This window comes from Oreochromis niloticus, linkage group LG22 (genome assembly GCF_001858045.2).
Source record: "Oreochromis niloticus isolate F11D_XX linkage group LG22, O_niloticus_UMD_NMBU, whole genome shotgun sequence".
Lineage (NCBI taxonomy): Eukaryota > Metazoa > Chordata > Actinopteri > Cichliformes > Cichlidae > Oreochromis > Oreochromis niloticus.
The window spans coordinates 10,533,939-10,561,143 of NC_031985.2; the positions used below are offsets into that span (position 1 = coordinate 10,533,939).

Genomic DNA, 27,205 nt, shown 5'->3' on the forward strand with positions numbered 1-27,205 from the left:
TTTTGCGTTGTGTGTATTTATTAATTACTGCCCATCAGCTCCAGTAGCATTCCTAAATCTTCTGATTAATAATAACCATAACATTTCACTTAATACCTAGTCTGTATTAATTCATTAGCGCTTCATCAGTGTTACATTAACAAACAAATACATTTGGTGAGCTATCCCTTTAAGTGTGGTGATAACACACTTGATTACTTGAGCACATTCAATTCAATTCAATTCAATTCAATTTCAATTCAATTTTATTTATATAGCGCCAAATCACAACAAAAGTCGCCTCAAGGCGCTTTATATTGTACAATAGATCGCACAATAATAAATACAGAGAAAACCCCAACAATCATATCATATGACCCCCTATGAGCAAGCACTTTGGCGACAGTGGGAAGGAAAAACTCCCTTTTAACAGGAAGAAACCTCCGGCAGAACCAGGCTCAGGGAGGGGCGGCCATCTGCTGCGACCGGTTGGGGTGAAGAAGGAAAACAGGATGAAAGACATGCTGTGGAAGAGAGACAGAAATTAATAACAGATATGATTCGATGCAGAGAGGTCTATTAACACATAGTGAGTGGCTGGAAAGGAAAAACTCAATGCATCATGGGAATCCCCGGCAGCCTACGTCTATTGCAGCATAACTAAGGGAGGATTCAGGGTCACCTGGTCCAGCCCTAACTATATGCTTTAGCAAAAAGGAAAGTTTTAAGCCTAATCTTGAAAGTAGAGATAGTGTCTGTCTCCCGAATCCAAACTGGAAGCTGGTTCCACAGAAGAGGGGCCTGAAAACTGAAGGCTCTCCCTCCCATTCTACTTTTAAATACTCTAGGAACAACAAGTAGGCCTGCAGAGCGAGAGCGAAGTGCTCTAATAGGGTGATATGGTACCACAAGGTCATTAAGATAAGATGGGGCCTGATTATTTAAGACCTTGTATGTGAGGAGCAGGATTTTGAATTCAATTCTGGATTTAACAGGAAGCCAATGAAGGGAAGCCAAAACAGGAGAAATATGTTCTCTCTTCCTAGTCCCTGTCAGTACTCTTGCTGCAGCATTTTGGATTAGCTGAAGACTTTTCAGGGAGTTTTTAGGACATCCTGATAATAAAGAATTACAGTAGTCCAGCCTGGAAGTAATGAAGGCATGAACTAGTTTTTCAGCGTCACTCTGAGACAGGATATTTCTAATTTTAGAGATGTTGCGCAAATGGAAGAAAGCAGTCTTACATATTTGTTTAATATGTGCGTTAAAGGACATGTCCTGGTCAAAAATGACTCCAAGGTTCCTCACAGTGTTACTGGAGGCCAAGGTAATGCCATCCAGAGTAAGAATCTGGTTAGATACCATATTTCTACGATTTTCAGGGCAGAGTAAAATAACCTCAGTTTTATCTGAATTAAGAAGCAGAAAGTTAGCGGCCATCCAGGTCTTTATGTCTTTAAGACATTCCTGCAGTTTAACTAATTGGTGTGTGTTACCTGGCTTCATGGATAGATAGAGCTGCGTGTCATCTGCATAGCAGTGAAAATTTATGCTATGTCTTCTAATGATGCTGCCTAGGGGAAGCATGTATAATGTAAATAGAATTGGTCCTAGCACTGAACCCTGTGGAACACCATAATTGACCTTAGTGTGTGAAGAGGACTCTCCATTTACTTGAACAAATTGGAGTCTATTAGATAGATATGATACAAACCACTGCAGCGCAGTACCTGTAATACCTACAGCATGTTCTAATCGCTCTAATAGGATATTATGATCAACAGTATCAAACGCAGCACTAAGGTCTAGCAGGACAAGCACAGAGATGAGTCCACTGTCAGAGGCCATAAGAAGATCATTTGTAACCTTCACTAAAGCTGTTTCTGTGCTGTGATGAGCTCTGAAACCTGACTGAAACTCTTCAAATAAGCCATTCCTCTGCAGATGATCTGTTAGCTGTTTGACAACTACTCTTTCAAGGATTTTTGATATAAAAGGAAGGTTGGAGATTGGCCTGTAATTAGCTAAGACAGCTGGGTCTAGAGATGGCTTTTTGAGTAAAGGTTTAACTATAGCCAGCTTGAAGGCCTGTGGTACATAGCCGATTATTAGAGATAGGTTGATCATACTTAAGATCGAAGAATTAATTAATGGCAGGACTTCTTTGAGCAGTTTTGTAGGAATGGGGTCTAAAAGACACGTTGATGGTTTGGAGGAATTAATTATTGAAGTTAACTCAGAAAGATCAATTGGAGAAAAAGAGTCTAACTTGACATTGATGGTACTAAAAGTAGCTGTAGACGATATTACATCTGTGGGATGATTATTGGTAATTTTTTCTCTAATGATAAAAATTTTATTTGTGAAGAAGTTCATGAAGTCATTACTAGTTAACGTTAAAGGGATTGTTGGCTCAGTAGAGCTCTGACTTTTTGTCAGCCTGGCTACAGTGCTGAAGAGAAACCTGTGGTTGTTCTTATTTTCTTCAATCAGTGACGAATAGTAAGATGTTCTGGCTTTGCGGAGGGCTTTCTTATAAAGCAGCAAACTATTTCTCCAGGCTAAATGATGATCCTCTAAATTTGTGACACGCCATTTCCTCTCCAGCTTACGGGTTATCTGCTTTAGGCTACGTGTTTGAGAATTATACCACGGAGTCAGGGACTTTGGATTTGAGGCCTTAGTTTTCACAGGAGCTACAGTATCCAGAGTCGTACGTAGTGAGAAGGTAAAATTATTAACAAGATAATCAACCTCTGTTGGAGTAGCGTTCAGATAGCTGCTCTGCTCTATGTTGGTACAGGGCATTGAAGATGATAACAGTGGGTGGATTATATTCTTAAACTTAGTTACAGCACTTTCAGAAAGACATCTACTTTGATAAAGTCTACTCTCCATTGCTCTGTAATCAATTATTGTAAATGTAAATGTTATCAGGAAATGATCAGACAGCAGAGGGTTTTCAGGAAACACTGTTAAATGTTCAGTTTCTATGCCATATGTTAAAACAAGATCTAGAGTGTGATTAAAGTGGTGGGTGGGTTCTTTTACATTTTGAGAGAAGCCAATTGAGTCTAATAACAGATTAAATGCGATGTTGAGGCTGTCATTTTTAGCATCTACATGGATGTTAAAATCACCCACAATAATTATTTTATCTGAGCTGAGCACTAAATCAGATAAAAAGTCTGAGAAATCAGAGAGAAACTCTGTGTAAGGCCCAGGTGGACGATAGATGATAACAAGTAAGACTGGTTTCTGAGTTTTACAGCTGGGGTGGACGAGGCTAAGCATCAGGCTTTCAAATGAATTAAAAGTCTGTCTTGGTCTTTCGTTAATTAATAGGCTGGTGTGAAAAATTGCTGCCACACCGCCCCTCGGCCTGTGCTTCGAGGTTTCTGGTAGTTAGAATGACTCGGGGGTGTTGATTCATTTAAACTAACATAATCATCCTGCTGCAACCAGGTTTCTGTAAGGCAGAGTAAATCGATTTGTTGATCAATTATTAAGTCATGTACTAACAGAGACTTGGAGGAGAGAGACCTAATATTTAATAATCCACATTTCATTGTTTTACTCTTTGGTTCAGATGTGGATTCTGTATTGTTCTTTCTTTGTGATTTTCTATGTTTAAGTTGTTTGTTGCTGGTTTTTGGTTTGTTTTTTGTCATTTTGGGAGCTGACACAGTCTCAATGGAGATGGGTTTTTGGGGGGGTAGCAGGAGGAGAGAAGCTGCAGAGAGGCGTGTAAGACTGCAACTCTGCTTCCTGGTCCCAACTCTGGATAGTCATATTTTGGGGAGTTTAATAAATTGGTCCATATTTCTAGAAATGAGAGCTGCTCCACATAAACCCAGAGAACAACAGCAACAGGAAACATAACACTTTGTATGTTGGTTAACATGTCAGACAGTGGTTAGTCATGACTTTAAAAAGCACAGCTCAAGAGCACAAACCAGAAAAAAATAAGACATCTGATCTCACATGGACAAGAGCTGCACCATATTTGAGCTCCAAGGTGTTTTGCTGCTGTTTGCCACAAGTATCTGCATGACAGCCACCATAAGAGCAGGTCACGTTCTCTTAATACTCAGGAAAGGTCCTTCAATGCTTCATTCATTACCTCCTAACCATCCCTGATAAAATGAAATGTCCTCTCAAACCACTGATGACAGAAAGATCAACACAACTGATGATTGACTCAGATCACATAAATGTTAATTGATGTCATCCATCCATTCGCTTCCGCTTATCCTTTTCAGGGTCGCGGGGGGCACTGGAGCCTATCCCAGCTGTCATAGGGCGAGAGGCGGGGTACGCCCTGGACAGGTCGCCAGTCTGTCGCAGGGCTAAAACACAGGGACAGACAACCATTCGCACTCACATTCACTCGCACATTTACACCTAGTGGCAATTTGAATTATCCAATTAACCTATCCCCACAAGTTGCATGTCTTTGGACGGTGGGAGGAAGCCGGAGTACCCGGAGAGAACCCACGCAAACACAGGGAGAACATGCAAACTCCACACAGAAAGACCTGATGGTGGAATTAAACTCAGGACCTTCTTGCTGTGCGGCAACAGTGCTAACCACTGTGCCACCGTGCTGCCCTGTTAATTGATGTGTTTTCCATATAATGCAACAACCTGCTGATTGTTTTGAATTTTCAACAACAGAAAAATCCACAAATGAACTCATGGCCAAAATGCTTCTCTGATGAAATTAGTTTCATTTGAAATGGTTGCCTTGTGTGAAGAACAAAGATTTAAAAATGTAAAAAAACAAAAAGCTCTATGAAGTAAGATTTGGATTTGTGTTAAAGTTCTGTCCTTATTTTAAAGTTGCTTTATTGCATTTATTAATCTGTTTTAGCTCAATCCTAATCGAAGGATCCTTCCTGCCCATAAAGACTAAAACGCACAATGACCTTTTTTATATACAGATTCAAATTGGGCTTTAATTGCTGTCTACCTTCTGTTTTGTTGCATCTACAACCAAGACCAACTGAGTGTCACCAGTTGACCTAAAAAGTGTGTTTTTGGACTGAAGGGAGAAGCTGGAGTACCCAGAGGAAACAAATATATACACGAGACAAAATGCTGTTCCTGTGTTGTTCTGTGGACAGCTCAGTGTGTCAACTTAGTCCAACTGAAGCATAAAAACATTTATTTTGTGACTATTCATATTTTACTCAAGGTGTGACAACAGTTTAAGAACTGTTTGTAGTACTTAGAGCTGGTACAAAGATACTAGCACTAAATATAATATTTTCCTCCTCCCATCTTCTCAAAATAAATACTCTATGTCATCTTCATGTTTCACACCATCATGTTAGAAAAAAGCTCTTCCTGTTAGATTTAAAAAATGGAGAAGAGACTTTATCTACAGCCCACTTTATGTTTAATGAAATGTTTTTCTTTCCTTGTATTTTTCTTGATAACAGATAAACCAAATCATTACTTTCTTCAGTTTTAACCTGGAGTTAAAATGCATCAAAATAATATCTGTATTTATTTTATCCTTCACTTCCTTTTGATGGAGGCATTAATTTCTGTAAAGGCGGATGTGAATAAGTTGCTAAATGAGCTGTGGTTGTTTTGTTTTTTTTCCCACCTGTGGTTTGCTAACATGCAAGTGTCCACTGAAACTTGTCAAACCACACAACGACTAAACCTCTCCTACATATCCTGTCCGTATAAAAATCACACACATGTAAGTTAACTACCAGATGTCTTATAATGAATACTCAGCTATAACTGAAGCTCACCTTTTCTTTACCTTTCTGTTGATTTACCCCCACATTAATGCTTTTACTGTCTACGTAGCTCAGTGTTCTTATGTAGTGGATCTCAAAGTGTCTCAGTGTAGAAAAGTGTTGGAAAAGGTGGTAGGTAAGCAGACTCGGCAGACATTTCAGGTTCCCAGAGATGAGCAATTTATTTACAGTTTTACAGTTATCTCCATTATACATAAAACTTAACCAAAACTCCCCAAAATGAACTCAGAACAAAAATCACCACACCCATAGACTCAGCGAGTAACACAGCTCACCTGTCCTTCACTATCTGAATCAAGCTTAGACTGATTATATATGGACCTGTCAATTTACCTTCAGTTAGTCTAGCCAGTACTACTAGCTTCAGCTGAGAGAGCTAAAACTCAGCACAAATAGCTGAGAATCACATAAAGCTCACTACTCTCCTGATTAACACATTTACAAAACTAAATGGCTCTATATAACAAAAAATATTCAATAAACCACTCCGTAATCCAGAAACAAACAAAAGAAGGCTTTCCTATGGGAAAACACCCCTCCTGTTGGTTTAACTTATTGTATTTTAAAAGTCAGGAAATAGTGGGTGGGCCTTTCTAACACCCGACATACCCAAGCTCAGAACAAAGAAACAATATAAGAATCCACACATTAGTTAATTCTGCAACATGTGACTGAGTATTTGCTTTAATTTGCTGAATGTTTGAATTTGACTGCGATTTAATGCTCACACAAAGAAACCCAGGATGGTAAGCGTAGCAATGTTAGTGTGGCAATAGCAAATAAATGTATGTAGAGAATAATGTGCTTAATATGTAAAAAGTCAATATTTCTGACACAAGTGGGGAATATTCCAACTGCTCATGCTTATGAAACTATTAAATGTCAACGCATATAGAAATAAACACTGGAGGAAATTACCTGTTGCTTTCTTTTGTCTGATTCCTTTAGGGGTCACCTCCATCTTATCCTATCCCTAACATCTTTCTCTGTCACACCAACCCTCTACATGTCCTCCTTTACTACATCCATGAATTTGCATTGGGGTTTTCCTTTTTTTTTGTCCTGCCTGGCAGCTCCATCTTCAACATCCTTTTTCCATCACGTCCACTCTCCCTCCTCTACAAATGTCCACGCTGTTTCAGCCTTGCCTCTTTAACTTTGTTTCCAATCTGCTCAAATTGGGAATTCCCTCTGATATATTCATTGCTAATCCCGTCTGTTCTGGTCACTACCAACAAAAATCTTAATATCTTTAACTCAACCACCTCCGGCTCTGCCTCCTGTGTTTCTATAAGTGCAGGTCTCACTGTCATCTTGTAAATCTTTCCTTTCAAGTTGCTGCTATCTGTCTGGCGCAAATCACACCTGACCTTGTCTGAGTTATGTTAATGTACTGAACAGAAGGCTTTACTGATGTGAAAACATTTTGTTTCATTTCCAGAATCAAAGTTAGGAACCTTTACTAAACCATTTCTTTCTGTTCTTCATCATTTAGTTCGACTTACCATGCAATACTACAATGAGCTGAACATCTAGCCAGAGGAAGACTGTGTGATGATGGGTGTAAAAGGTGGAGATCGTTACTCAAAGTCTTGGTCTAATACATCCTGTAAAATGACTCTCAGAAGTATCTGACTAGCAGTAAGACTAGCAGTAACTGGACAGCCTAAATCTGTATGTGTCTGAACTTCAGTTCAAGATAAAGGATATTGAGTGATTCTATAGTTTCTGTCACAAACATTAAAAATCAATTAGGGAATGCTTCATAGGAAAAATTAAACACGCTGTCATAGTCAGTATGTGCTTTGAGAAGATTCAGTTGTGATTTTTCTTTTTAACATTTTTACAACTGTAGCTAGAGGTCAAAGGAATTGACTAATTTATCTAAGCTTATGCTGTAAAAACCATCTTCTTCAACTAGGCCACCACAAGCCCAAACAGATTTAGCCGTGCTAAAGTAACATAACAAGAGCTGTTCTACAACACCTGTCTAAATCCAAGTTTAGGTGGTGTTTAGATGAAAATTCCGACTGGAACTTGAAAGACATGTGTGACAGGTAGGAGGCACGACACGACCACAATTCACCATTGCATGACATCTTTATTCACAGTTGCTGTACAAACCACAGCTGCAGCACTCCACTCGCAGCTCAACATCCAAATCAACAACAGCACAACAACAGGCCCTAGTTCATTTATGTGCAGGGGAGGAGCGATGTGCTGATTCTGCTCAGGTGCACCAACCTACCCCACAGCTGCACCATGGACCACGCCCAACCACAGCATGAAAGATGAAATCAATAGCTTTTAATCACTTTATCAACAGGTTTGCAGGAATTTTACACAAATCAGCGAGGGGTGCTACCCTGGTTAAAGTGGCATCTCTGGGAGTGAGTCTTAACGCTTTTCTGATAACTGTCCAAAGAATTTAATCTGGACATAATAAAGGAGAAAAGGAGAACTACTTGAATAACTGTATACAGGCAAATGGGTATATCGTCAGAAAGTTGAAGAAGAGGAAGGAACAAAGATCCAGATATATTTAGACTTCTTGTTAACTTGTTCATTTCAAAAAAAAAAAATAATAATAATAAAATATATATATATATATAGATATATATATATATATGTGCAGGATGTTGGTGCAGTGGTTAGCACTACTCCCTCAAGTTCTGGGTTGTCTTGCTGGGACCTCTCAGTGTCCACAGCCCAAAGACATGCTTTTTTCTATAGACAACTAACACTGTTTATTAGGGGTGCAACAATACTCGTATCGATATTGAACCGTTCGATACAGTGCTTTCGGTTCAGTATGCATGTGTATCGAACAATACAAAAATTTTTATTTATTTTATCAACTTTTCTTCTGACGATGCTGTCTGTGTTGAGCGCTCAGTGGATCTGCGTTCGACTACTCCGCCTAGGCTGCACTGTCGAGTGCAGATCCACTGAGCGCAGCGCAAGCTAGCAAGACAGAAGCTAAGCTCGTTGCAACATGGTAAGTGCCTCAACGCTACCCGAAACTGAACCTCCCCCACCCTCATTCAGATCTGGCGTTTGGAACTATCTTGGTTTTCATGTGAAGCATGACCCTGATGGTAAGCGCATCATGGACAAAAGTAAAACAGTATGTCGGATGTGCCACGCAATGCTCAATTGGTGGGAACTAGTGCATTAGCGCAGTTAGCTTGTTAATGTGTTGACGCCATCAGCCCCACTCACTGGGCGATCCGCGGTAATTCGTTAACGGAGATTTGCGGCGTTATGGCATTAAAGTCATTTTAACGAGATTAACGCTGACAGCACTAGTGGGAACACAACGAATATGACTGCACATTTACGCCGACATCATCCTAGTGCAAAGACAAGTGGAAGCAGACAAAAACAACAAGCACGCATGCTACAAACTTTACCCGAGTCATTTAGACAGTTAGCACATGATTCTCCTTATGGGACCTGATATGTTTAATATGCTGCTGAGAATATAGCCCAGAAGAAGAGTATAGTATAGCTTTTATTTTGGAAAGAGCCATTTCTCTGTATTAAACTCTCTTTTCCAAAGATGAGTGATTTCTCGATCAGATAGATTTATTTTATTCTATTATTTTGTTGTTTCAGCAACATTAAATTTAAAAACTGTACTTTTGAGTTAAAATATATATTTATAATTTTAATAAATGACAAATTAAAAAGGCATGAACATTTTTTTTGTATCGAAAAAATATCGAACTGTGACACTGAAGCGAGATCGATCAACTGCAGACCAGACAACCAACGACGGAGGCACCAGACAAGCGCAATCAAACGATGAGTTTATTAACACAGGAGAGGAAACATCAGCATATGGCTTCCTCTGACAAAAATACAATGGATGCAGGTTTTATAGCAGTGAGGATCACGCCTCCACGTACGTCAACACAAGTCAAAAATACATTGTGTACGGTCATTGTTTACAGACAAGGGTACATCTTGTACATCGTAATAACTATAAACAGACATGTAACTTCTCTTTTCTATAACACCTGCCTTTTAAGGTAATAAACTTCAAGCTTCAGGGTCTCTGAGAGCTAATAATGGACCCTCGTCACCAATCACTAAGTAGACAGAATTGCAGCAAGTCTCAAATAAGAAGCAGAAGACACTTGGGCCTTTGCTCAGGCCTGCTACTAGATTAATTTGTGTATTGTAAGCATGCATGCAATTAACCTGCTATGTTCTCATCTTCCCTCAACATGTATCACCTGGACACTCTCACCAGTGAAGCTTAAAACCCTCTTGGATGGAACATCAACTCTAAACAAGCACAGTTATGCATTGTGTATAAAAGGAACTCAACCTGTGAATAGAAAGGTCAATGTGATGACAAACATATTCAATGCAATATGAACCCTGTAAGAAATATTACTGATAAAATAATACTGTAAAACATGTTATTAATGGATTTATCATAAGGCAGGTTATATGGCAGCGATAAAAGAATCTCTGAATCCTAACAACACCAAAGTATCGAACCAAACCGAACCGTGAATTTTGTGTATCGTTGCACCCCTACTGTTTATGGTCCTCAGATTTGATCCGTGATTTCTGTTTTGAATTCTTAGTTTGAGTTCATGTTTCAGTTCCTACTTAGGTTTTCTATTTTAAGTGTTTTGGGATGTGGAGTTTGTTTTTCACTAGTGATCGGTCCTCTGTGTATAACTTTCTCTGTACTTTCACATTGTCTCTTTATCCTGCTCATGTTTTGTCTTTTTAGTTTGCTTAGTTCAGACAGATACACTGTGAAGCCATTTAAACATAGCTATGCTCTCTTTATGTTAGCTGGATAACAAAACCCCATCTGAGATCACAAACGTAGCTATCAGATCTTTCTGTTAATTTAACATTTAAACATTAAAGGTTACTGTCCCCTGAACTAATAAAGAAGTGGAAATTGCTTTAGTTTGTTGGCAGATCAAAGATTAATTAATTTTATTGATTGAACAGGTATTATTGGCATGTATTCTATATCCTAATGCCTGTGACTGCTAAACTGTAAAACACAGTCGGCATCAAATTAGTAGTAGAGCAGATTAGAGTAACAATGTTTATATATTTTCTGCATCACCAAATGAATGTATACACAGTCCAGTGACAAGCTCCAATCTGTAATATTACAGTTACACATTAGAGCTCTGAAACGGTTTCCCGTAACCACCATCGAGATTGCTTTGTCACCATATTGAAGTAAAATTTTATTTATTAAATAAATTTTCCTGGGCAAATAGTGCCAAAAAAAAGGTTTGGTAGGATTAAAAACATTTATACATTTTCTACATTATACATTTTACATTTATCCACTGGCTACCTGTACATTTTAGGATCATTTTTAATTTTTTTGTTTTTATATCTCTTAATGGCCTGCCCCCCTGTTTTGACTTTGAATTCAAATCTATGGCCAGAAACATCAATTTAACATATTTCAAGACCCAAGAAAAGTTTTGCTGCATGCTAACAGTATTTACATTATCAAGTTCTTACCTTCTGTGTAGCTCTGTGGACAGCTCATCACACTGAGGCTCCAAGATCTCAACTTCAGAATTACTACAAGTGTCTCTGCAACACAAACAAACCCTTTTACTCTATAAATATTAACGTCTGCTCAAGCTTCAACAAACAACAGAAAAATATATCTTTGTAATTTGTAAAGAAATGTTTTTGTTAGTTAGATAAGCACTGAGACTCACTGTATTCGCTTGCTTGCTACTATTTGCTTAGACTTCCTAGAAAGAGCTACTATACAACACTTGCATGATTCACACATTTGTCAGAAACTTCCTGTTCAATTTAAATAATGGGGAGGCGGCTTCATCTACAGTGCACTACTTCAGCTGTTTTCACTTCATTTCACTCAGTAATACTGAGGATAATCTAATTTATTTTGCAATAGAATGTCTCCTTAATTGTCACTATACAGATTTACAATGAGATACAGAGCAAACATGTAGCCGGGGTGGGGTGCTGGGGGAGTATTTACAGAAAATAAATATATAAAATCTGCAAACCAGCCCACTGAAGGAACATAATTATGATTAAGGAACTGACCTCCCAGCCCATTGTTCCTTCAGTGGGCTGGTTTCAGTCATTATGCAAATGTACTGTTTATAAGATTGGGGAAACCTGCAGTCAGCTGAGACTGAAGAAGTCACTTGGATGAGTGACAAAACGTTTCTCCCGCAAAACGCTACGTCCAGATGAACAGAATCAACTTTTGGAGACAACCTGATTTAAATATCAACAATCAAACAAAAATGAAATATATACATAATATATGTATGCATTAAAAAAAAAAATCCCTCCTGCCCCTGCGGGCGGTCTATCCTTCAAACTCAGGTCCTCTACCTGAGACCTGGGAGCTTGAGGGTCCTGTACAGTATCTTTGCTGTTCCCAGGACAAAGTTCTGTTAGCAGCATAATGCAGTTGTTTCTGTGCTCTTCTCCTTTTGTGTAATAAATATAAAAGTGTCCACATCTCTGCTCCTGAAAAGCCGTCTCACTCCACCATTTTACTTCTCACAGCACATTTACTGAAATCAGCCATTATGTTTCTCTCTTTTTTTTGCTTGTTTTCTCTTTTTTTTTCTTTTTTTCTCTTAGCAGGTGATCCGGGAGATTTTTTCTTTTTAAGCACCCTTTCTCACTGTCCCTCTTCCCCTCTGTTTTTCTTTTCCTTCCTCTTTCTTTCTCCCTTTCCTATCCCCCAGCCATGTCTGTCCCGTCTATAACAACTGGAAATAAAATATAATAAAATCAATAAATAATAACAACAAAGGTCGATCAAATGGACCAATACGGCAAGGCCGTGATGATCCACTTGGTAAAGTAAATCCTTTGGGTATCTTTGTTGGCCTTCAGACAACAATTCTGACGGCTAAAGAACCAAACGGGACAGGCAAAAAAAAAAAAGAAAAAAGAAAAAAGAAAAGAAATCAGCTGATTGTCTGAACTTGGCACAGGGAATAAACATGTTGGATGTTATACTCTTTCTATCCACCCAGCCTTCAGATAACTGAAGAACCTTTGCATGGCAAGTAATGGCATAGTTGTAACTGTAATTTGATTACTGCATTTAATACAGTAATGCATTACATTACTTCATTGCTGAAAAATGTAATGTGATTGTGTGTTATTTTGTAATATACAACCAACATTGCTCAAGGCAGAGGTGCACGCTCACGATACATTAAGAAACTCCACGGTAACAGAACAAGGAATGTGATCGGTGCAGGACCAAGTTTTCACCTACTGTGTGTATGCAGATGATATAATGCAGATGCAATTGCTGCAATGGTCCCTTAGAATTGAAAAGGATGCATTAAATTTGACAAATTAAAATTATCTATTTCTCTATCCAGATGTGACAAAATTAATATAGTTAAAGGATCATACTTACCAGTTGTCTGTTTAGAGAATATGGAAACAACTTCTCTCAGTTATCTCAAGAACTGCTTCTTTTTCACAATTTGACAGTTTTGGGGGTTAAATTGCAACAATTTTTCTTGAAACTCAAACAAAGAAGCTCTGGAGAAGTTTTTTTTTTTTGTTATGATTTGATTGCTACATAGTCCAAAAATAGAAATCAAGAGTAAAAACTCTGTTTTCTTTTCATCTGTCGGTTCATTTCAGATGAACTGCTAAGTACTGCTCAGGAAAGAGCCTCACTCCAGAGGGTCATCAACACAGCACAGAGGATCATTGGCTGTCCTCTTCTCTCCCTAGAGGAGCTGTACAGGTCCCGCTGCCACAGAAAAGCCTGCAGCATCCTGAAGGACACATCCCACACATCACCTGTTCCAGCTGTTACCCTCAGGAAGGCGGTATAGGATAATTACAGCCAAAACGAACAGACTGAGAAACAGCACATACGGCAAGGCTGTTGCATTAATAAATACACTCGGGGGATAAACCACTGTGAAAACACAATATTCAACTGTGCAATATTTTCATTTTAACTGTGCAATTTTTTCTTCTTCTTTTAACTGTGCAATATTCTAAGGACTAAATCACTCTGCGGCAACCGTATTCTCACTTGTTCATTCTTATATGATTGATTGACTGATAATATTTCTTTCTCTTAAAAGTGCCCTCTTTTTCACTTGTACTGAACGGGTTTGCATACAATTTTCAATGTTCGAAAGCAATTAAAATTCTGATAATATAAATAATATAAATGTATATTTTACAAAACGAGCAGTCCCATTCTGCCGCTGTCTGCCTTTATGGAGTCATTATTTCAAATAAACACAGCATACTTTTTTTTTTATCCAGTAACCAAACATTTTTCTACATGATTAAACTGTAACAGTATCAGTGGAACTCAAGTTTTTTAAAGGAAACATTTTGTAAATGTTGCAAAGTTACAAAGGGAAACATAACTGTATCTAATAATTTTATCTTTATTTATCAAATACCAGTCTAATAAATGTAAAATGTGGTGACATTTTTGCAGCAGTTGTAACATATAACAATAACAATTTAAAAAATATGAGACACAAAATTTTGTTTTCAATTTTATTTTTAAAAATCCTCAGAGGGATCTTTGTTAGTGACCATTATGCAAATAGCATTGATTCACCTCCTGTATCCTCTACTGATATATATATATACTAAACAGAATTTTAGATTTGAACAGATGCTTTTGTAGGTTGTCCAGTTATTTCTGGTTTCTCACAAATACTTCTGTGAGCCACGTTGCAGGAAGCATCAAACCAACTGTTGAGATCAGAGGTTTCACCTTTTACGCCCATTCTTCCACAGTCCTCTCCATCAGGATAATCCCCTTTCCAATCATCTGGCTCATTGTAGCCCCAATAAATCAAACTAAAAAAAAAACATAAAGAGCTGTTCAAGTGTAAACTGATAAGTTTGATGCTGTAAATGAACAAAAATATTCCCAATAATCAAACCTTTTGTCCAGTAGCGAGCCATCCACCCACAACCATCTACCCTCTTCTGCTGAGTCAGTCAGTCCAAACCAGAACTTATCCTGAGGATAATTCATTATGTCTTTCAGTCTTTGATCCAGGAATTTCTGAATAGGAAATTCAGATGAAAATTACCTTACAAGACTTCTAAATATGTTATAAAATAGACTTAAGAACATAAACCTGCAACAGTGTCTTATACCTGCTCCTCCCTGCTGTCTATCTTAACCAGGTCTCCTCCTTTAGCTCTACATTCACCTCTGCTCTCAGTCCAGGATGATTTACTGACGGAAAAATAATAGCACTTTCCTCCATGGTGCTCCCAGCCTTCTCCACATTTAGAACATGGCTCATCTTTGAAGATGTTAGAGCACAAAATTTCATTAAGGTGGAAGAAAGCAATGTGCATGTTTGTGTGATTTAGATGTGACAGGAAATGCTTTCTGTTCTGCGATTACAATCTAACTACTTCAGTCATCAATGTTAGGCTGGTTACAGGTATGAACAGGGGTGGGCCTATGCAACCCACTCATTTTGCCCACCCAGTCTAATAAAAAGAAAAAAATCTGCATTTAAAAAAACTGAAAAAAAGTGATAAGCAGAAAAAGAAATCAGAGAGAAAACACGAGTACTGTTTCTAACATGTGGTTTGGTGTGCCTGGTTGAAAGTTTTCTACTACCCACTCTCTTTACGTGAACAGAGGTGAAAGCTGAGGTGAAATCAGAAAAAAAGAGACCACCAATCTGAAGTGTGCAGAGGTGCTAACTCAGGAACAAGTAAATGCCACATGCATACACACACACACACACACACACACGCACGCACGCACGCACGCACGCACGCACACACGCGCGCACACACACACACACACACACACACACAGCCCTACTGCTTGTGAAACAATGAAACAAATTGCTTGACTGAAGCTGTGACCACATTCATTCCAGCAGTATTTGAACTTCTTTTCAAAGAAGCAACACACTGTGTAGAGAGCCTTCATCTTTGTCTCTTAACTGTGTTTCTGATAAATAAATATATATATATATATATATATATACGAGATCGCGGATACAAGCGGCAGAAATGAGCTTCCTCCGAAGGGTGGCTGGCCTCTCCCTTAGAGATAGGGTGAGAAGTTCGGCCATCCGGGAGGGGCTCAGAGTAGAGCCGCTGCTCCTCCACATCGAAAGGAGCCAGTTGAGGTGGTTCGGGCATCTGACAAGGATGCCCCCTGGGCGCCTCCTGGGCGAGGTGTTCCGGGCATGTCCCACCGGGAGGAGGCCCCGGGGCAGACCCAGGACGCGCTGGAGAGATTATATCTCTCGGCTGGCCTGGGAACGCCTTGGTGTTCCCCCGGATGAGCTGGAGGAGGTGGCTGGGGAGAGGGAGGTCTGGGCTTCTCTGCTTAGGCTGCTGCCCCCGCGACCCGACCTCGGATAAAGCGGATGAAGATGGATGGATGGATGGATATATATATATATATATATATATATATATATATATATATATATATATATATATATATATATATTCACCTAAGTGCATTCTATCTAACATCCACATACTGGGGTTCAGCATCTTGTGTGATACCTCTGGTGTGCAGACTGGAGAAGCCAGTGATCAAACCACCAACCTTCCAGTCAGCAGATAACCTGCATTACCTCCTGAGCTACAGAAACCCAAATTGTACAGCTGCTATATATGGATCCCAATAAATCAGTAAATAATTGTATAATATAAATATTATTTGGGTGAAGATTTTATTCACTATATGCTTTTTTTGTTGGAGATTGTGTAAAAGCAATAATCTCAGAAATCATCAAAACAGGGACTCAGACCAACAACCCACTGATCAGGATAGCACATCTATAACCTACTCAGCCTAAAGCAGGGCAAATCCAGGCCTGCATCAGAGGATACACACATGTCAAAGCAAAATCAATAGCTTACTTATTTTTACTTCAGGTTGGGAACATGGCTTTGATTCTGTTAGGAAAAAGAAAAAGAAATGCTTTTATCAATTTTTCAACAGGGTCATCGGTTTTTTATTTCTCTTGGGGTTTTGTTTTTCAAATCCACAAAAGTTATAAAAATCTTCATGATGGTTAAAAATGTTCCTTAAGCAAGGCTGGATTAACATCCAGCTGGGCGAATTCTTAACAGAGTTAAGAGAGTTCCAGTCTATCTGCTTACCTGGGACATTTTGATTTTTGATGACACGTTCACACTCCTTTTTGAGACCTTCCAGATTTTTTAGCATTTCCTTCGTTCTCATGTGTTCAAAAGCTGATTAAAGGAAATCAAAAGTTCATGTTAGTCGACAGCTCTTCTAAGAAAGAGTAAAACACATCAGCTGGACTAAAACAGCTCAACCAAATGAAACTTTCATCACCATTAAATCTACAGTAAATCAGGTCATTCTGTTGAAGTAAAACGAAACTCACAGAGACGATAAATCACCACGAAAGCAACTGCCAGGAGGAAACAGAGAACCAGCAGGGCAACTTTCTCTGTTGTGACCTTTGACCCTCTTTTTGATTTTGCATGTTGAGAGTCGGGATCTTCACCTGATGAAGATTTAGAGGAAATACATTTGCAGAATGTAGACAAAATAATAACCAACTATTATACCAGCTTTTTTGTAAAGTACTAAACAACCACAATGAACCAAAGTGCTGTACAAAAGAATAAATATATAAAAACACAACTGTGAGACATGATGCCACCAGACTCCAAACAGCTCCTCTGACGTCACATCAACATATCTGTCTGTATTCTGTAATATATCTGAATTTGAGTTTTACGCAAAGTTTCTAATGTGATTTAAAAGTTGCTTAAATCATTTTGTCTTACAAGGACAGGAAAACCACAGTTCAGTAAACGACAATATGCTCATAGCAGTCACATCACACATCCTGTCCCCCTCCTTAAGCACCTTGAAATCATTTGATGTCTTTAACTGTGTGTTTATCTTGTATTTTTGGCAATACTTCACCTTAAAGTGTCAGTTTACCCTGAAAATAAATACAGGCTACGTATTTTTCCTCCAGCCTGTAGTAATATTTATACAAGGTATGAATTTATATTTTGTAAATGTATTATTAGTATGAATGACCAGATCCTATTAGTATTTATAGATATTTAATTCATGGTTGACATACATTGCAATACAGTTAGGTGCATATACCACAACTCTAGTGCAGAGAACCACAGGTACATTAGACCAACAGGAAATATGACTCTTTTTTTCGTTCTTTCATAAACCTTCATGAAGCTTTCTTTGTGTCTCTTAGTTGCATGTTAATGTATTAACCCTCTCAGGCTCAAATTAAGTTTTTGTTGCTAATGCACAACCAAGTCCTGCAGTGGTACTTCTGAGTAAAAAAAACCTCATAAAATATGTATGTGGGGTAATCAGGTTGTTAGTTTTTAACTGTTGCAAATCGGCAACACCTGCCTCGAGAGGGTTAAAACATATGTAGTCTCCAGTTTGGCTTCAATTTATATGAAAGGACCACTCGGATCTGATTAACTGATTTACCACCACATTTAATGTTCTTACCTTCTATGTAGCTCTGTGGACGGCTCGTCATGCTGAGATCCTGACTTCAGACTTAGTCACTATCTCTGAATCACAAAAATACAACAACCTGGTGTTATTTTTCCTGTATCTTTACTGATTCAGTTTGCAGAGTCAGAACATCAAATAACCTTGTGAGCATCAAGACACATACTGAATGTCCTCCGCACCTCACTGGTTTGGGCTTTCAGAAAAAAAAGAAGAAAAGAGAATTGCAACACTTACAACACTTCCTGTGGAAATGTGGAGATGAGCAGGCTTTTTCTACAGCCTGGTTCCTGCATTTTGATTTCTCATTTTATTCAGATTAAAAAATAATTTCTTTTGACTTGAACTGAGGTCACAGATGATGTTTTCCTGTGTTTTCATTTATTTGATTTAAAGATTGGTTTTATTTTCATAGATGTGGACATGCTGCCCTCTGCTGGAACCACTTGGAAAGGTAAGGGGGGTTACTGCCTCAAGTTGCCCCTAAGTCTTATGTCCTACAGGACTTTGAGTTCCAGACAGAGAAGCTGGCCAGTAAAGCAGGGATGAAATATTGCAGTTCTGGACTGCATCAATATTAGTCCTTTCAGTTTTCTATACATTTTGTTAAATTTGATTAAGTTAAATTCTCCTTTTGTTCCAGGGAAACACACAAAAAAAATCTTCTTTAAAAAATTTTGACTTTAAAGCTTTTAAGCCCCTCATCAGTTCTTTCCCCCTCATCAAACAGCTTTTAGCCACTGCAACGGATGTGTGAAAGAATGGCCACTGGGTACAGTACCATGCAAAAGTCGAGTCATCCCTGATTTCTTTGGTTTTTTTTGCTTGAAAAATAGAAAATATGTGTAGCTATTTTTTGAGCCTCTGCAACCACATAAAAACTTCAGAATGCAATGCAGAAAGAGATGTTGTACAATACAATTTAGTTTACATCTTTAACATTATATGATTATTTGCATGTAGAAAGTGGCTTCATTGGCAGTAAGTATTTAATAGATGGTTGTGACATAGACTGTAGTTGAGTGCAGATACAAGAACATGTATCTGTTACTTCATGTATATTTGTCACAGCTCTACATGCTTTCCACAGCTGTATTACACCAACGTCTCATGTACCTCAGTGCTGAAGGCAGGGTTTGGAGCCAAAGTGCAGGATGCAGGAGACATAACATGAGAGCACTTTATTACAGTTAGCATTATGTTTCCTAGTTCCTAAGGTTACATGAACACAGACAAAGGGTTTAAATGCATAAGAGGGAACTGGGCAAAGTGGAGATACCTGGGGAGACACAGCTGAACTGAATGCACTTAATGACACAAGGGGAAGCAAAACTGAACATGATGCACTTAGGACAAGAGACTATCACAATAAAACAGGAAACACAGGCTATGACACATGAACTTGACAAAGGCACAAGAGAAACATGGTAGTTTTAAGCAGTATTATTATTATTATTATTATTATCATTATTATTATTATTACTCACAGAGACAATAAATAACAATCAGAGCAGCTCAGGAAAACACAGAACAGGCAGGACTGCTGCTCTCTGAGGAGACCTTTGACCTTCTGTGTGATTTTTGCATCTTGAGAGTCAGTAGCTTCACCTGATAAACATTAAGAGGAGACATAAAGTGGACATAAGCTTTCAGTAACACAACATAGTGTAGTTTTATACAGGTACATGAACATTTACAGCTGTTGAGGACCACAGCTGTATTAAATATGGAAGAAATATAGTATCATCAGAATCCAACTTTTTTTAGACATTGAATTTATAACACTGAATTTTTATCCTCCAAATTTCCCTGCAAAAATATTCACCTGCAAAAATTCACCTGCAAAAAATTCACCTGCAAAAAATTCACCTGCAAAAATTCACCTGCAAAAAATTCACCTGCAAAAATTCACCTGCAAAAAATTCACCATCAAATATTCACCTGCAAAAAATTCACCTGCAAAAAATTCACCATCAAATATTCACCTGCAAAAAATTCACCTGCAAAAATTCGCCTGCAAAAATTCAACTGCAAAAGTGTTGAACTTAAATGACCCAAGCCAGAGCAATCAGCACTAGATCGAGTCGAGCGGCTCTCAGCCAATTAAATTACGCTGTTTGATCACATGACACCGTTAGCCAGCAGTGTGTCTCCTGAAAAGAGAGCTGATTAGAGGTGAGTGATTAAGTTTTTCTCCTAAATAGAGATCATTACAGAACGCCTAGTCCTACTTAAAATCCCATTCATTTTTCTTTTATTTTATCATCTACTCGAACTGAGGAAAACATTTGACTAACTCAACGAACATTTCCGCGCCTCCCCTGCCTGTCTGCAGAGGCAGTTTTGAATTTAGGAGTGGCAAGATGGCAGCGGCAAACCCTGGCGGTTCTCCGGTAAGTATATTGTGTTTTATCTTCAAGTTTGTCTTTTGAAACGTTAATTTTATTTAAATCCGTTGGTCACGTATAAAGTACACAGACGGGGTCTTTGCTCAACTCGTCTGAGGCGTGTCTCACTAAGCGCTACATGCTAGCATCCTGCTAACCGAGCTAACCTTTACATGCTGTGCTCTACAAAATAGGATACTCGGTACAAAACCATACTCCGCAGATATTGATAGATAGACGAACACTGCAAATATAATGTGGGAAACGAGAACGGCATTTGGTGAAGGGGTAAAATACACCATGAATAAAGCCATAGAGTGAATGGCTGCCATGGTTGCAGAACGGCCTGATTTAATGACAAGAATGGGGAAGAGTGAGGTGAAGTGAACCAAAGCCACAAAACACGGTCAGACAAGGCGGGAATAGGGCAGTGATATGTCCGTCAGTATGAAGTTGGTGTGTGCTTTGGTGAACAAAAACTGGAGACCGGTAGCAGGAAGATGGGTGACTCGTGTTTCACTGAAATAGTGGTGAATTAAAACATCCTTTGTTGGGGAAATTTAGGTGTAAATGCATCCATACAGGCGAGACAGAAGCAGACCAGGCAGTGAAGAAAACAAGGCAAACATTAGAAATATTAAAACGGAAATATAGGATTAATATAACATACAATTAGGGAAAATTGAAGGAATACAGTGTAAATTATACTGTAAAGTCATTAAAACAGCATAACCTGATTAAAAGAAAAATGTAATTGGGTAGGATGGTGATGATGATGATGATGATGATGATGATGATGATGATAATAATAATATTAAAAAACATGTACAAGATGGGCATGTATACTTGTACCCAGAATTTAACAACTATAAAGTTGTGGCATGCCAGTACCTTACCCCTTCCATTATATCCACACTTTCAGAAAAGGATATGGTCAATATCTTTACAAATACTATCTAAACTTAAACAGATAGCATAAGTTAAACAGGATATTCCCTCTGCATTCTCCTAGAGAGAATACATCAAATTAAACAAATAAGTAGTCTATGGCATTTAAAAGTGGTTACCTACAATTCTGAAATAATAATACTAATTCTTATTGATGATGATATTGTATTTGAAATCCTGGTGTAACACTGAACCCGACATCATAAAATGATTACCCTTGTAATGTCAGGGAGCTACAACCAAGGAGGGAAAATATTACTATCTCACCCCTTGTATCCAATTACATAACAGCACTGCTTGGTAAAGGTGTTGAATTAGCTGGGTCGCTCAGTTTGGGGAAAATTGTGGGTAGCCTGCAAGGGCCTCAACTTCTCCATTCCCACAATGTGCAACAAATGGGCACAGCTGATCTTCAAGAGTGGAACATTGGCCAGTTACTTCCAACTTTAACGTATTTTTGCAAATATATTCTTAAAATTGTCTCTTTACACAGATCATAATGATACAAGATGGCACTTGTGTAATTTCCTACAAATTCAATAAATCTAAATAATTGTTACTATCCTGTTAAATCCTGAAAAATGTTTTAACAGCTGTGTTAAACTTCATACTGACACATGCTGGAAAGTGCATTCATGAGACTTTTTTTTTTATGCCTTCTAGAGCAGTAGCAATCAAAGATTTTAAGGATTCTTTTACATTTTTTTAAACACTTTGATTAAGGCATATGTTGTTCTTTATTGTCAGATCTAAGTTTGTTTAAAGCTTCGAATGTTTTGGGGTACTTTTCTTTGTTTTCAGGGTTCGTGGCAACCACGGATGGGAAAATGTGGAGGTTGCACGGCTGATGTTTACTGTTCATGGCACAGGAAGAGGCAGTTTTATTTCAGGAATGAGTGAGCACAATCAAAGGTTTGTTCTCATAAAATACTGTCAACCTCCAATGTTTCTGACATAAGATGGAAGGTGTTGCAGCTTTATTTCCATTATTTAAAAATACATAAACATTTAAAGGGTATAGCTTTATGAAAAAAGTTTTATAGTAAAATGTCTTTAGAGAACAGTGCCCTATCCAGCAGGATATATTGTCTGATATGTGTCAGGTGTTTTTTGTTGTTGTTGTTGTTTCTTTCAATTTCCATTATTTACCCCTCAAGGAAGAAAATATTGGACAGGTCCTACAAACCCCAAAGAGCCTTCAGGACTCTGCCCTATTTTTAGTTATTCACACACCTTTTCCAGTCTGTTACTTCCTTCCCTGAATGTTCATTCTGTGTTAATGGTCTGGTTGTCATCTCATTTGTTGCCACTGATCATTACAACCCTTTTGGCACCTTTTAAGTGATATGCCTGGGTCCTTCCTACATGCCCTGATAATGTATTATTACTGTTGTCATGCACACATTTCATGTAGGGTTAGAAACAAGCAGGGAATTTCTCATACACACCAAAGAAAGGCCATACCTAATTAAATATTTTTTATATATTATTTCAGAATAGAGCGACTGTGGAGAGACCTCTGGGTGGCCATTACATGCTTTACTACGATGTTCTTCACAACCTTGAGGAAGAAGACCTTCTTGACATTTCAAATGCTGCACACCTCTTTTGCTGCCATTACGTCTTTCTTCCTCGACTGGAGGATGATTTTAATACATTTTGCAGTGGATGGGACAACCATCCACTGCGAACAGAAAACAACATGAGTCCCAACCAGCTGTGGGAGTTGGGTCACAGATATCACCCTGTTCCTGTTCCAGAAAACACACAGGTAAAGGTGCACATTTTTAGTACTCATTGATTTTCTTACAGAGAATGTGATGATTTTATGGATAATTAAAGTCAGTCATAAATCCACAAACACAACAAGCTGAAAGTCAGTGATGCTGCTCGGTTTGCAGTCCTGAATATGACGGCACAAGCAGGATTCACTGCACTGTTAATGTTAGCTATGTTATATTGCTGCCTCTGTTCGGTGGTGTCGAGCCAAACGGACTTTAACGTGTGTTTGAACGAGCTGACGGTTCACTCGTTAAGCTGAAAGAAAGATGCTTTAATCACAGGAGTCACGCATGTGTCCACTGGACCATCTGGAACTCTTCTTGTTTAGCACTCGTAATAACACAAACACTAAATCCTCCTTCTCTTGTGCTGTTTTGTAGCAGTGTATACACCTGAGACTGTCACCTGTCTGTCTGTCCTGCACACTCTCTCTGTTTCTTTCTCTCTGATTGTGGAATAAAAGTATGAACATGTATTTATAAGTTACACTTGTGTTTGAATCCTGCAGCTTATCACACATTTGATTTCCATGTGTGACGACTGCAAGTGTCCAGAGTGAGGACAGACTGAGGGACCCACTGCTGCACATCACCTGTGAGGCTTTGCACCCCTGATGATCCACCAGGACAAACTCAGCAGTGTGTGAGGAAGAGGAGGAGGAAGAGCCAGCAGCAGCTGACAGATGGAGAGAATAGACAGACTGTTCCCTGTTTGTGAAGGACTGCTAGAAAAGTTTAACATAACTAATTGTCTGTCCTGAATCAGTCTTATTAGGTAATGTTCAAATAATGTTATCGTTCCAGTGTTTTCAGTGTGGGAGAAAGTACTCAGGGCCTTCAAGTTACACACTATGAAAGGCAGCAACAAGTTTAATGTTCAGAAACCTAAAGTATGTATCAGCAGCAGAATGGAGCTAAAAATAAATGTTTGTTTCAGTTCTATGAAGCTTTGAGTATTTTGGATTAGTAGCACTGCTGTGTTTGTTGCATCATATTGCTGTAATTGTTTATATGCTTTATATATTCTGAGGTAAGTTGATCTATAGTGTTACATCATATTCTATAAGGATGTTATGTGTTTGTAGACTTTCTGCCCAGTTTGACCCATTTTGCAGAAGTCAGCCTGTTTAAGGCTCTGATATGTATTCTGTATGACTTAAAGCAGTTATGACATGGTCTGATTTTCTCACCCAATAAAGGAATATTTAATGTATCAGTCTACTCTTCATTGTATCAGAAACAGTTTTCACAGCTCGTACGTTTTCTTTTTACACATATATGCAAGCATTGAGCCAAATGTAATAATGCCAACATATTAAACAAACATTTGTCTCATATATAATACATCTACATATACACTGTCAAAGATATTTGTCTTTGAGTGAAGATTTAAGGTGACAGGACTTATAAATAACTGGAACTTGAATCTTTACTGAACCTCAGTATTTGACTCAGAGTTCATTCACATGATTGTCACATCACATGTGCTGTACCAGTGTACCTGCACATGTGATGTGACAATAGAAGTGATTTGATTTGAGAGTTCAAACTCACTGCTGCAATAACTTATGATTAATATAATAACTATGATATTGGCCATATCATATTTACACTGACTTTAGTCTCATGAACAACATTAGCTAATTGTTATTTACTAGCTAATCTTAAATGACTGTTCAGTACAGAAATGAAGGCCAACAATCATGTTTTACAGTCCTGTGGTCTCAGCATCAGATACTTATTAAATCACACAAAGCTCGTGTAGAAACAAACACACGAACAAAAATATGTTCTCCTTCATTTCTGTCAAACAAAGCTGTACGAAACGTTTCCAGCGGTTGGTGTTATGGTTGCTAGGCAACCTGGGAAGCGCGACGGAGGCTAGACCGTCCCATTTCACGAGCCTCGCACTTCCGGCCTTAGCGGTCTTTGAGTACGCGGCCCTTGAGGATCGTTGAGGCTGCGTACTTTAATGCTGCAGACCCTGAATTGGGATACAGCCCCTGAATTGGGATACAGCCTTAATCACTCACCTCTAAACAGCTCTCTTTTCAGGAGACACACTGCTGGCTAACGGTGTCATGTGATCAAACAGCGTAATTTAATTGGCTGAGAGCCGCTCGACTCGATCTAGTGCTGATTGCTCTGGCTTGGGTCATTTAAGTTCAACACTTTTGCAGTTGAATTTTTGCAGGCGAATTTTTGCAGGTGAATTTTTTGCAGGTGAATATTTGATGGTGAATTTTTTGCAGGTGAATTTTTTGCAGGTGAATATTTGATGGTGAATTTTTTTCAGGTGAATTTTGCAGGTGAATTTTTGCAGGTGAATTTTTTGCAGGTGAATTTTTGCAGGTGAATTTTTTGCAGGTGAATTTTTGCAGGTGAATTTTTTCAGGTGAATTTTTTGCAGGTGAATTTTTGCAGGTGAATATTTTTGCAGGGAAATTTGGAGGATAAAAATTCAGTGTTATAAATTCAATGTCTAAAAAAAGTTGGATTCTGATGATACTATATTTCTTCCATATATTACCTCAATAGGACACAACCAATGGTCCAGTCCTCACTTTGTGGTTTTCTTTGACTCACTGTAAATTCTTGTTCACTAGACAGACAACTACAGACCATTTAGAATAGTTCAACGTGAACAGAATCCAAACACTTTCTGAGCCTGAGTAACTGGAAGTACTCAGAAGTACGTAGGCACAAAGAGAAAGTATACACAGAAAGTCCCAAGGAAAGACTGGACATAGAACCTTGTTGCTGTGAGACAACAACACTAGCAAATAATAGTTTTCATTTGTAAAAGATTAGATCAATTCATTATTTTAAGTAATAATTTGATTTATTTTAATAAATTTATCCTTAAATTTAAGACTTTTTGGATGTTTTGCACTCCTCTGGTTGATTTTCCATATGTCTCTGGAATTCTCTGGAATTCCAACAACATATGTTTCATCTGATAATTCACATTTATGAATCTTTTTCACTGGATATGTTATATAACATCTTTCTATTCCAATCTGAGCGCTCAAAGTCACACACACACACATTCATACAGTGCTTTTATCTAAAGCTAAGTATGCAGACATTTTCACACACACACTCACATCAATAATATCATTGGCATCATTCCAGTTTTTGATCAGCACCATGGACAGCAACCACAGTCAGACATCAGAGGAAGAGAGTTTATATTTAATTAAGTTCATGCTATAATCACCATCTTCAGATTTGACATTGCTAAAATGACATAAAGACAGCTGTAATGTCTATAAGCATGCAACAAAAGAGAAAAGTCCATTAACCATGGGCCTTCACACACTGGATGGGTCACTGTAGCAAACAAGCACAGTCATTTATAAAATTCCTCATTAAACAATCATTTCCAAAGGACGAGCTGCTGGATGAATTGCATACACATATTCCAGTATGAGTGCACATTTTCAAAGTATAACAATATTTCAGAGCTTCACAAAAATATAAAGTACTTACTCATCAAAACATCTGCTCAACAAAGTTTTGCCAGCACTGCAGTGACAGGGAGGATAATCAAGAAATACAAGTAATATATTTGTCAGCATGCCTCTCCACCATCAAAACACTGCAGAAAAAGGAGCTTTGGAGTCAACCAGTCCCCAAAGGTGTGTGATATTTTAACATGTCGTTAACTAAAATAACATGCTTTCATGTTTTCTGTTGGTCTGACAGTCGTCACGGTTAGCAGTATGAGTACTGAAAAAGGTTCACATGCTGTAAACTTTGAGAAACTAAAACAATATTACATCTGCAGGAGGAATCCCATAT

General features: G+C 38.3%; 1 protein-coding gene and 1 long non-coding RNA gene across 4 annotated transcripts; one reads left to right on the forward strand and one right to left on the reverse strand.

The window, feature by feature from the left end:
* Nucleotides 1-14,229: 14,229 nt before the first annotated feature.
* On the reverse strand, nt 14,230-19,670 carry LOC100711143 (CD209 antigen-like protein C). 3 transcript variants are annotated; one of them, XM_003454618.4, is made up of 8 exons: nt 19,402-19,670; nt 18,280-18,344; nt 17,162-17,284; nt 16,911-17,003; nt 16,668-16,703; nt 14,919-15,070; nt 14,699-14,823; nt 14,230-14,612 (listed from the first exon to the last, which is right to left on the reverse strand). In XM_003454618.4, exons 2-8 carry the CDS (start codon nt 18,308-18,310, stop codon nt 14,411-14,413), a joined length of 762 nt encoding a protein of 253 aa, XP_003454666.1. In that variant the 5' UTR covers nt 18,311-18,344; nt 19,402-19,670; the 3' UTR covers nt 14,230-14,410. The 3 variants fall into 3 exon arrangements, with proteins under 3 accessions (XP_003454666.1, XP_025758284.1, XP_025758283.1); XM_025902499.1 differs by lacking the exon at nt 19,402-19,670 and adding an exon at nt 18,452-18,515; XM_025902498.1 differs by lacking the exon at nt 19,402-19,670 and having other exon boundaries at nt 18,280-18,491.
* A 544-nt stretch (nt 19,671-20,214) lies between these two features.
* On the forward strand, nt 20,215-23,970 carry LOC109204912 (uncharacterized). Its single transcript, XR_002064416.2, has 4 exons — nt 20,215-20,678; nt 22,422-22,532; nt 23,116-23,391; nt 23,911-23,970. It is a non-coding gene; the product is annotated as an uncharacterized LOC109204912 (long non-coding RNA).
* Nucleotides 23,971-27,205: the final 3,235 nt, after the last annotated feature.

What these genes read in the sequence shown, in the direction of transcription:
- LOC100711143 (XM_003454618.4), bottom strand. Translation starts at nt 18,310, where the DNA reads ATGACGAGCCGTCCACAGAGCTACATAGAAG. An exon ending in CGTGGTGATTTATCGTCTCT is followed by an intron (nt 17,004 to 17,161) that starts GTGAGTTTCGTT and finishes TCCTTTAATCAG; the next exon opens with CTTTTGAACACATGAGAACG. An exon ending in GGCTCGCTACTGGACAAAAG is followed by an intron (nt 14,613 to 14,698) that starts GTTTGATTATTG and finishes TTTTTTTTTTAG; the next exon opens with TTTGATTTATTGGGGCTACA.